The 12,122-nt window shown below is 35.4% G+C and overlaps 1 protein-coding gene across 1 annotated transcript; it reads right to left on the bottom strand.

The window, feature by feature from the left end:
• Positions 1 to 9,308: 9,308 nt before the first annotated feature.
• LOC133309198 (extensin-2-like) lies at positions 9,309 to 11,465 on the bottom strand. Its single transcript, XM_061509946.1, has 2 exons — positions 10,381 to 11,465; positions 9,309 to 9,539 (listed from the first exon to the last, which is right to left on the bottom strand). The coding sequence occupies exon 1, from the start codon at positions 11,453 to 11,455 to the stop codon at positions 10,406 to 10,408; it is 1,050 nt and encodes a 349-aa protein (XP_061365930.1). The 5' UTR covers positions 11,456 to 11,465; the 3' UTR covers positions 9,309 to 9,539; positions 10,381 to 10,405.
• Positions 11,466 to 12,122: the final 657 nt, after the last annotated feature.

The raw sequence follows: 12,122 nt of genomic DNA, 5'->3' as shown, positions 1-12,122 counted from the left end.
AGAAAGAACCTAGCTTTGGGAGTTGATTTTCGTGCACCTTCTTTTGTGTAGTTTGGGTGTGATAAAAAGTTATCCAAGGATCCCTCTTTCTCTGATTTTAGAGGCCCTAAGGTAAATTCATACAATTTCCTTTGTAAATTCATGAAAATGGCTTGTTTTGAGTAATGAATTAAAAGAGAAACTTTAATGATTTGTGTTGGAGGTTGTTAATCTAAGTGTAATAAAGTTAATTGAACTTCTATAAGTGGGTATATCGAAGTTAGAACCTTTGGCTTGCCATTGAAGCACCTCCAAAACAGAAAAATACAATTTTTCTGCATTCTGTCGCGGAGGAATCGATTCCTTGCAACTAGAATCGATTCCCGCCTGGAAAAAAATTACAACAATGCACTAGTTTAGAAAATCACGATATCTTGAGCTACAGAGCTCCAAAATGAGTGAGGTTTGGACCTATGTGAAGATAACACACAATCCTACAAAATTTCAAATCCATTGGACAACTGGATTGATCGCAGCTTGAGTTTTAAGTTGCAGCCTTGCTGTGGGAAATTCCATTACCTTGCGAAAAATATAACCGGAGTTATACAACTTTGATTGAGACATAAAATATGTTGTTGGAAAGATTGTGATGTCTAGTTTAACATAGTAAAATTTTAGAAGTTTTGGTAGAGTTGAAATTTCAATTTTAAAAATAGTAAAGACGGTTTGTGCTTGTGGGCTTTGGAAGAAGCATGCAGTCACCAAACAAAAAGAAAACATTGTCCAATTGCTATGAAATTCGGGATTCTGATTGTTAATACTATTCTTGATATAAAACAAATTGTAATTATTAGATTGTGTGACTATTGGTGTATCGGTGTACACCGAGCCTTTGGATAAGGATTTTGGCATTTCAGGTAAGCTCTTGGTCCTCAGTTTTATCCGTTGCTTTTTCTACCTGTAAGAACCCGCACCGTTAATTAAGAAATTTAATTAAATAATTATGAGATTAATGAGATAATTTCATAATTGACCCTAAAAATTATGAGAAGGCTTGAACAATTATAGAACATGCATCAAGGTGTGTTTAGCATTACCTGTAAGAACATGCATTTCTAGGTGTGTTTAGCATTACCCAACCACAAGTTATTAACTTTAGTTCATTACATACATCAAGGTTCCATTTTTAACAAAGAAAGCTCAAGAACAAAGGTGGTGATCATACCACAAGCTCAAAGCAGAAATGGATGATGCTCTTGGAGCTCTCACAACAGCTCCTAAAGTCAGACTTGCAAGGAGAACGAAAATGCCAACAAAGCTTGGTCCTTTCACAACAAAGATGGCTCCTTGGAGCTCAAAGTGCCATCATCAAAGGCTCACACCACTCTAACCACCAAGTCAGAAGCTTTCTCACTCACCACAACCCTCACAACTCATAAATGACTGAACAGTTACCCACCCAAGGCTAGAGCACCCTCTAATAAAGCAACTTTGGAGAAGAACCAAGTGGAAAGGTGCTCTCTTGGAGCTACAATGGAGGGGAGAAGGTGGGAGAAAGTGGCTGGTCACACACACTCAGAATTTCAAACGCTGGAGGCTCAAGAATAAACCTAGGATCATGTGCCCTTATATGTATATATATATATATATATATATATATATATATATATATATATATATATATATGTATATATATATATATAGCAACTTAAGAATTAAACACACAGTATTATCATTAATTGCTACGCTTATCATTTTAATCCCAAACTTAGGATTCTGAACCTACTCAATTTTACAAGACTTGTCATATTTTTATTTTATTTTTCGCAGCACCTTTCTGGTACGCGCTTTTACATAGCCAGTATTAGTTCTGGCACCAGTTCTCATTGTTTTAACTTGAAACTCAAAATCAAAGTCCTACATATTATTTTAGAAATATTCATGCATTTATTATAATTTTTCGGGATACTTCATCGGTACGCATTCATACCGAGTAGTAGAACCGGTATCTGTACTTTTCGTCAGAAAAGCGAATTTCAACATTCATAATCTCTTACCATACTTATTTAAGCCTTAAAATAATTATTATGGTCAATTATGAAATTATCTCATTAATATCATAATTATCTAGTTAAATTCCTTAATTAACGGTGCAGGTTCTTACAAACACTAGATTGTTGTTGAGCATGTACTCAAGTAGCTTCAGAGAATGAGAGATTATATGTTGGTTCATTCTAGTGAGAGTCTTGAAAAGTTAAGCTTTTACATATTCAATTTTTAAGTGGATATTGACTCGAGAAAATCGACATCGAGCTATGATTTTTTCAATAAAATAAGATAGCATTAGAGATGGATCTTGAAGATCCAATTACTAAGAGTTTGCCTAAACTTGTGTTCGAGAGGCGTGTCACTTCTTTGGGTCTTGGGAAGATCTCATACTTGCATTGAGCTAGTGAAAAATATTGTGTTCATTATGCTCTTGGAGTAAGATAATAAAACAATGTAATCATTTTTTGAATTTTACAAATGAGGTATTATTCATTGTTTTGTCCATACAATTTACAAACATTAAGGTCTAGATCAATTGTGGAGCATATGATCATTTGGATACATTCATAGAGGACATGATCATAGGTTCTCATGATTGATGAATTGGTTCACAGTAGTTAAATAAAGTTGGACGCTTCATTTAGGCTGCAATATTTTATGAAATGATTTTGTCCGAATCACTGTAAAATATTAGTGTGGAATAACATTCACATTGAAAGAATCAAGGAGATTTGATAATGGTTGTTTTTCTGTCATAATATATCAAATCTCCAGTTAACTATAATTATATAATTACTCTCAATCCTAAGTTTATTGTAAATAGATAATTGAATAGTTTTCATTCTTTAATTTACCAACAGTTGAGGTCCGAACCTTTGACGGCTAATAACTCGGTATTTTGGGAGTGAGATTATTTGGTTATCAGTATTTATGAGATAAACAACATGGAATTTGTAGGATATGTTCCCTTGATATGTTTCGATACTTGGATATTAAAGACATTAGCCTGTGCATGTAATCTATTAGAAAAACTGTAACACCCCGTCTGCAGCCGGTGTATTAACATACAAATGGTATTTAAAACGTAGCTTGCAATAATTAAAAGCAGAAGCAATAAACTATTTTGTATAAATAACAAGGCTAATTCTCATGGTGGATTAACTTTTCCTTTTAATAACAATCCTTATGTAATTGCAACACTAAAATAAAACCTGAAATACCTCGTACTCATAAATAACAATTCAAAAATATCCATAACTCATGGTGCTACATTACAAATACTCAAGTCAACAAATAAACAGATTATTTAATAGTGGCATAGACAACCCCTATGCTCACCACAAATAACAACATAATCCATCAATTCTAGTCACAATAGAGTCTCATCATGGCAAAATTATAATATGCATGACTCATATCAATAATGAAATCTCTATGTTGGCCTTTTGCCTTAATCAATGTCCGTCTCACGAACGCCATCTCCTGAAAAATTAGCCCTATAAAGGGTTAGATTTCTAACATAAAGCATAGTAAGACAAGGGGTCCTCAAGGGATCCTCCACCCTAAACTCACTTACAGGTATAACAGTATAGACAATATATAAAGAAGAAGATTGTAACACCCCGTATATATCCGGTAATGTTATCATAATATCGTATTAAGCTGCGCTTAATTAAAAATGCGGAATTACTTTTTCTTTTCAATTATGATGCCATTAACATTACCAACTTACTTAATAATCAATTAATAAAACATCGCCTGTATGTAATTGCAATAAAACAGCTAACTAAAATACCTCATAACATAGATAATATAAGTGTGGCTCTAGTCACGGAACTACAACAATGTAGACCGGACCATCTAACAGTTTATACAACTCCAATCTAAAAGTACTAACAGAAAGTGTCATGGACAATCCCCATGCTCACTCAAATAAGGCAACATGCCCAACCTCAGTCTCAACAGCAACATATCATAAATAGCTGAAAACATAAACAGCATCCCAAATCCAGTCATGCTAACATAAAGCAGTAAAACATAATCAGCTAAGCTCCGGCCTCCTGCCGCCTGAGACATCAGTACCCATACTACCTGATCCTGAAATAAGCATTCCCCAAACGTGGGGTAAGATCTCTAATCTAGAAATCTCAGTAAGTCAGTGAGTCCTCAAGGATCTTCCACCCCAAGCTCACTTACATGTGCAATATAAGTTCAAAAGCAGTTTATCATTTATCATTTCTAAAACAATGCAATGCAGCAGATAATCATGCCACGTGTGTCAATACTAATCTACTGGCCAGAGACAGTGCAGGTATACGTCTATCACCTACACACCGTGCAAGTACCACTTGCATTCACCCCGGTACACCATCTTGTATGGCGCTACATACTCAGGCTTCCCGTCAAGATGAAACAACACATGCATATTAAAAGCCATTACATGTAAAGTTCAATCAACATATCAAGTATCCAAAAGCATGTACACAACATGCATAAACCATACCCCCATGGGACATGGTGTAACCACAACATGGCTAAACCGAGGACACGAAAGCTTACCTTGCAAGCTAACTCCAAAAGCCAAGAGTCCACAGCTCAAAGTCCAAACACAGCAGATTCACAATCTGTTATGGACCAACAATACATCAACAACATGCACCACAAGCATACAATATTAAGACAACGCTTTTTCATTACGTTTTCAAGTCTTAAAGCTTCTAACAAAGCCACAAGCCCTTAACCCCATGATTCTGGCTTAATCCATTAAATACAGAAGTTCAACTTCATCAAACTAGGGTCCAAAAACCCCCAATAGCATATTGTTCACACAGCACAGCTGCTGTTCTGCGAAATCCCAGAATATCCGGATATCTCATTGTCCATATCCGGATATGCATATCCGGATATGCATATCCGGATATACAGATTCACATATCCGGATATCCAATATTCGGATATCAGTTCGACAGATATCCGGATATCTCACGACAGAATGCAGTTTCTGCATTTTCGTGAAGATATCCCTCAAAGGTTCCCTTTTTACCAATTTTAAACACCTAATCATGCATTTCTAGATGTGTTAAGCCTCACTCAACAACAAGTTATCATCTTTTAACCTTAACATGCATCAAGCTACCATTTTTAAGCCTTAAAACTCAAGATCAAAGGTTGGTATACATACCAAAGGCCAAAACAGAGGTTCAACTGCTCAAGAAGCTCCCAAAACAACTTCAACAGCTACTGGAAATATGGCGCACGAAAATGGTAAGAAAGGTTGACCCTTTAGCACCAAAGCTCAACACTTGGACCACCAAAAACCCAAGACAAGACTTCTTTCAACCCAACCACCAAGGTCAGCCCCCAAACAACAAGAACAATGGCTGATCACTCAAAAAAATGGTGTCTTCCAACCTCCCAAGGCTCACTCAAACAAGAACAAGTGTTTAGGAAGAAGGTTTTAAGGAGAAACAAGCATAAAATGATCACAAAGTCTCAAAATGGAGTAAATGGCAATGGAACAGCAAAGGAGGTCAGCCACCACAGAGAAACTCACGCTGGTTTTCTGTTACCTAGGGTTGTGAGCCCTTAAATGAGTATTTATAGCCCAAACACACTTAAACACACAGTATTAACTTTAATTGCTACGCTTAGCATTTTAATCCCAAACTTTGGATTCTGAAACTACATAATTTTCTAAGAATTATCATATTTTTCTTATAATTTTCTGAGCACTTTTCCGGTACGCGCTTTTCCAAGCCAGTACCGGTTTCCAGCACCAGTTCTCATTATCTGGACTTGAAACTCGTTTTACAAGTCCTACATATTATTCTAGTAATTATCATGCACTTACATTAATTTTCCAGGATACTTTTTCGGCACGCATTTATACCGACTAGCAGAACCGGTATCTGCATTTTTCTTCCGAAAAGCGACTTTCAGCATTCTTAATCACTTATTACGATTATTAAGCCTCATAAATAATTATTAGGGTCAATTATGGAATCATTTCCTAATTTTGCATAATTAATTAATTAAATACCTTAATTAACGGTGCGGGTTCTTACAAAGATTAATAACAAGATAAGGGGAATAGCTATACCGAGCCATTTATAGCAGTAAACAATGCAGTATATAAAATGTGCATGCCATGCAATATATCAAATGAGTGTGTCATGCAGCCTATGTTCATGTCATGTGTGTATGCATCCTACTGGCCAGAGAATAAAATGTAGGCATTACGTACGTCTACAACCCATAGTACAAGGAGTCCATCATGTACCTCACACATGGAGTTACCATCTTGCATATGGCCCGATATGCTCAGGGATTGCCGTCTCGTGTGAAATACCACACATACATATGCATATTCCAAATGCACTATATCATAATCCAGCTCAACAGTATATCCAATACTCATAACATAAACATATATAATTCCATAATCCAGCTCAACAACATATCCAATACTCATAAAATAAACATATATAATTCCATAATCCAACTCAACAACATATCCAATACTCATAACATAACAGATATAATTTCAAGAAAATATATCATGCACATAAACTAATCCCCCATGGGGTTTGGTAGAACAAGCAACGGATAAAACCGAGGACCAAAAGCTTTCATGTCATGCTAAATCCTCCAACACCAACTCGGTATCAACAGGGTCGTCCACAGACACACAGTCCGACAAGTGAAGCCTGTTTTATGTTAAAAATATTATTAATAATTAGATTCCCAAATTTCATGACATTTGGACTACGTTTTCTTTTTCGTTTAGTGATTGCAGGCTTCTCCCAAAGCCCCCAAGCACAAAACTGTGTTTACTCTTTTTAAAAACTTTAATTGCAACTCTTTATAAAAAATTCAAAGATTTTGATATGTTAAACTATACATCCTAAACTTTCCAAAGACATATTTTATGTCTCAATAGGAGTTGTATAACTTCAGTTATGTTTTTCGCAAAGTGACTATTGCAAACTGAATTTTCAGCAACTAAATCGTGACTTCAAACTAACACTGCGATCAAACCACTTATCCAATGGTTATGAAATTTTACAAAATGTATCTCTGTGTGTTAGCTTCACATAGGTCTAAATCTCACTCAATTTGAAACTCTGTAGCTCGAGATATCGGGATTTTACCAAATTAGCGTGTTGCTGTCACAATTGCACAACGTAATCGATTACCCTTCATGGTAATCGATTACCACTCTAAGGTAATCGATTATCACCTGTGCAGAAATGCAAAAATGCATATATTTCAGCATAATTCGAGTTCCAATGGCCTCCAAGGTTCTAATCTTCGATTTACCCAAAAATAGAAGTTTAATCTACCATATTACACTTAAATTAACAACATTTAACTTGAATCATCAAAGTTTCCATTTTTAATAACCCAAAACTTCATCTTTTTCATAGAAAATAAAGAGTAAAGGGTAGAGTGTATACCTAATGCTTGAAAACAGCAAAAAGAAGAGACTTTAGAGGTCTTGTTACAGCTCCAAGCTACTGTCAAAGAAGGTGCACGAATTTTTGCTTCAAAGCTTGGTTATTTCTCCCCCAAGATGACTCCTTGAAGCTTCAAAGTGAATGAAAATGGCTCTAACCACACCAACCAAAGAAGGCAGCCCACTAACTCTTCAAAACAGAACCAAAACACCCAAAAGACAACCTCTTTTACTTGGAAGAAGGAAGCTTTCTAGTGTTTAATGGGTTTTGATGGAAGAAAACCAAGTAAAGAAGGAGTCTTGGTGGATTTCTTGAAGAGAAGGTTAAATACTTAGTGTAGGGAGCTTTGTGCAGCAAAGAGAGGACCAACATCTGAATTAGAAATGACCTAGGATTTTGTGCCCTTTAACTATTTATATAAGTGTACCCACTAATCAATAGTATTAGTTCTAATAGCTCTGCTAATCATTTTTCTACCAAACTTTATATTATTAACATAGACATTTTTCTGGAAATTATCATATTTTTATTATAATTTTTCGAGACACTTCACCGGTACGCGTTTTGTACCGTGAAATAGCCGATATTAGTTCTGACATCACTACTTATTATTTTTATTCCAAATTTAGTATTCTTAACCTAGATATTTATCTAGGAATATTGATATTTTTATTTCTATTTTTCAGATTACTTCATCAATACCATTTATACTGCGAAATACCTGGCGTTTAACTTTCCTTCTGAAAAGTTGCTTAATATTAATTATTATGCTCTTTCCATATTTACCTAAAGTCAATTATGAAATTATTTCTTAAACTCATAATTAAATTATTTAAATTTCTATTTTAGCAGTGCGGGTTCTTACAAAAACTATCACAGTCATGGGAATAAAGAATTGATTAAGTAACAAAAATCTTATTAGCCAATATCAACATTCTACAAAGGGGAAAGGCATATTCATGTTATAAATGTGTTATTAATCTTGGAGTTCAAGTTCAGGCTTTTAGTGGAGTAGCACTGAATCAGATAATCATTCATTGATCATCATGAGCCTTGATTAATAACATATGGTAGATCCTCAGGCTAGCTTGAGACAAGAGATGGGGTGATTTTCAGTTAATGGTGACTTGTGGGTTACATAGTCTTGGATTTTGAACTCAAGTTTGTACCCAAAAGAGCAAGTGAGAGATTGTTGAGTTTATGCTCTTTTACTTAAGCCCAATTGGGCTAAGAGTATGAGAAGAGTCTAAGAAGCTTAGAGCCCAAAGAGCTTAGGGTTAGGGTTTCTTGATACCCATATAAATACTACCACTTAAGTCATCAATCTCCAGGTCATTGAACAGAAGAGGTAAGCCCCCTTTCTCCTTGGGGATACTCTAGAAGATTTACCATAAACACATGAGGTATGAATATGATTGTGATGTGACATAGAGAAGATCAGTTCGTGTCGTAATACAGAGGAGATCGGTTCGTGAAGGGGAATCATAGATGAAGTGGTTCTACGTAGATCTACGCATCAAGAGGTAAATTAAAACGATTACGATCTATTGCATCCCAAGCTGCAACGGTCTAAACACTTCCGCAAGTTCAATTGCGCCTACAAGAACTACGTTATGTCTAATAAAAGCACAATATAAACTTAATTAGTTAATTATATAAGTAGTTAGATTAAATTAAAAAATTATTTAATTAAATTTAAATCAAATTTTTGTCATTAAAAATATTCTCAAGAATATTTTATAATTACTGAATGAATAGTGAGAAAGAAAATATTTATTTATTATATAATTGTCTTCACAACCCATGCAAACGCACGAGGTTGCAAAACACAATACAATAATGTGATGTTGAATGACAGAAGAGCAAAGCAGTGGCTTACAGCTGGCTAAATACACAACAGTAATTCATAACAAAACAAACGACAAGAAAAGGAGTGACACTTCTTTGTAAGATAAACGTGCGGAAACTTTGCTTCCGTTGTTTTCCTTGTGTAATTGCGAATGTGCATCTTCCTGCTGTCCACAACTTTCTTTATTTTCACATATTCCTCAAATCCTACAAAATGGACACACAAAAGAATATATTAATTATTTGTAGCGGTATAAAGCACATTTATTTAAAAAAATATATTTGTATTTAAAGTAATTGATGCAAATTATTATAATTATTTAATTTTGAATACACATGGACAAAAAAATGCATTAACTAAGAAACTATCATACTCTCGAATTGAAGGGGTCGATTAGTGAATTGGTTCTTGTGATTAACAAGTGAGAACTTGATATTATGTGTTAATAGAGGTTAATTAAAATAGTAGGCTTTTAAAACCTTGAAAACGTGAGTTAAACATAGCTTTGGAAAAATAAATAAAAATTAAGATAATTTTGATTTGTATATTTTTTTCAATAATAATAAAAATATGCTTGAAAATATGCTTAGTTTGATTTTAATGAAAATGATTCTTTCAGATAAATATCTTAAAAAGAAACCAAATCTGAAACTAACCAATGGTCATATAATTCTCAAAATTTCACTAAAAAGAAATGGGAATTCGAAAAGCCCATGACAACTTTGTAATTACAAAAATAAAATAAAATAATAATTATATCAATATCAAATACGTCTTTAAAATTTGAAAATTCAAAAGTGAAATAAAAAAAATTGCTTCCTCTGATCATGATAATGACTTTCATGTGAAACACTAGTATCAAACAGACTAGTCTTTCATACTTTTGTGAGAACATTGATTGATATATTTGTAAAATTTAGATAATTGAGAAAAAGTAAAAGTGAAAACGAGTAGTTATCTAATGACTTGCACGTGACATGTAAAGAGCATTTGAAGGTAAGTTTAATACCATTATCATGATAATATAGGTTGCATGAAGAAGCTTACCATGAGATGCTACTCAAACCACTATTTAGTAGTGATAAGGAGGAGGAGGTGATGAATAGATGTAATGTGGTGGAGGCGGGGAATGAACCGGAGGAGGAGGTGATGCATAGATGTAGTGTGGTGGTGGTGGTGAATGAACAGGAGGAGGAGGAGATTTATACTTATAAACTGGGGGTGGAGGTGATGGGTACTTGTAGGGCTTCTTTGGTGGTGGTGGAGGAGATTTGTACTTGTAAGCTGGTGGTGGCGGTGATTTGTACTTGTAGACTGGTGGTGGTGGAGATTGATACTTGTAAACTGGGGGTGGTGGAGATGGGTACTTGTAGGGCTTCTTTGGTGGTGGAGGAGGAGATTTGTACTTATAGACTGGTGGTGGTGGTGATTTGTACTTGTAGACTGGTGGTGGTGGAGATTGGTACTTGTAAACTGGTGGTGGTGGAGATGGGTACTTGTAGGGTTTCTTTGCTGGTGGTGGAGGAGACTTGTACTTGTAAACTGGGGGTGGTGGAGATGGGTACTTGTATGGTGGTGGAGGAGGTGAAGGGTACTTGTAGGGAGGAGGAGGAGACTTGTACTTGTAAACTGGTGGTGGAGGAGATGGATACTTGTATGGCTGTTTAGGTGGTGGAGGAGGAGATTTGTATTTGTAAACTGGTGGTGGTGGAGACTTGTACTTGTATACTGGTGGTGGTGGAGATGGATACTTGTATGGCTTCTTTGGTGATGGTGGTGGTGGAGACTTGTACTTGTAAACTGGGGGTGGTGGAGATGGATACTTGTATGGTGGGGGTGGTGGTGATGGGTACTTGTAAGGAGGAGGAGGGGACTTATACTTGTAAACCGGTGGTGGAGGTGATGGGTACTTGTAGGGCTTTATGGGAGGTGGTGGTGGTGAAGAGTAATGGTAAGGAGGAGGAGGAGAGTGCACTGGTGGTGGTGGAGAGTGGTAGTAGTAAGGCTTTGGTGGTGGTGGTGATGAGTAGATGTAGTTATCTGCTGATATTTGAGATGGTAAGGTGAGAGAGATTATTGTTAATACAAGGGGAAGGGTAACCGAGGCCATTAGAGACCCCATTTTTCACCAACTTCACTATGGAGTGAGTTTTGGTTATGCTAATGCAAAGGTAGTATCACCCTTTATATAGCTTCTTTCTTTACCCATATAAGACCAAATTCACCTTGGTTGGTGTACTTTTGACTAGATCTATATTACAATTCACCTTGTTGAAAAATATGAAATTGCTAAAAATAATGGTATGTTTAAATAATTTATTTGAGTTTTTTGGACCAATGCGATCCAAGTGGATCATGGAACGCGGATTCGGATTTGATTGAGACAGCATGATTTATTGATTTATTGCCCTCTTTATGTATTATATATATTTGATATATGATTACAATTAATCAAATCTCCTAATTTATCTCCACTAATATTTATTATTTCCAGCACTTGCCCTCTTCATCTTTATTTCAACGTTAAACTTTGAAAACTCTCTACATATGTGGTGGTTGCCTAACTAAGTCGATTCTCCTCTTCTAGTAGATAGGAACCATGGCTGACTCAATGATTTTCATCTCTCTTATTTTTCCTCTCTTTATAATTGATTGATATATCGTGGGATGCTAACATATTGTATATACATATTGCATTGCATAGGGCATGATAAATATAGGTAAGCTCCAACGGCGGAGCCATGTATAATTTTTAGCCCGTGTCAAAAAATCCAAAAATCCAACCAGGT

Source organism: Gastrolobium bilobum, unplaced genomic scaffold (assembly GCF_033153095.1).
Source record: "Gastrolobium bilobum isolate Gb01-03AN ecotype WA unplaced genomic scaffold, APGP_CSIRO_Gbil_v1 utg13454, whole genome shotgun sequence".
NCBI classification, from domain to species: domain Eukaryota; kingdom Viridiplantae; phylum Streptophyta; class Magnoliopsida; order Fabales; family Fabaceae; genus Gastrolobium; species Gastrolobium bilobum.
The sequence above is the reverse complement of the archived record's forward strand: the minus strand, read 5'-3'. Positions and strand labels throughout refer to the sequence as shown.

Bases quoted from the DNA above. Each gene is read 5' to 3' on its own strand.
- LOC133309198 (XM_061509946.1), bottom strand. From the start codon at position 11,455: ATGGGGTCTCTAATGGCCTCGGTTACCCTTCCCCTTGTATTAACAATA.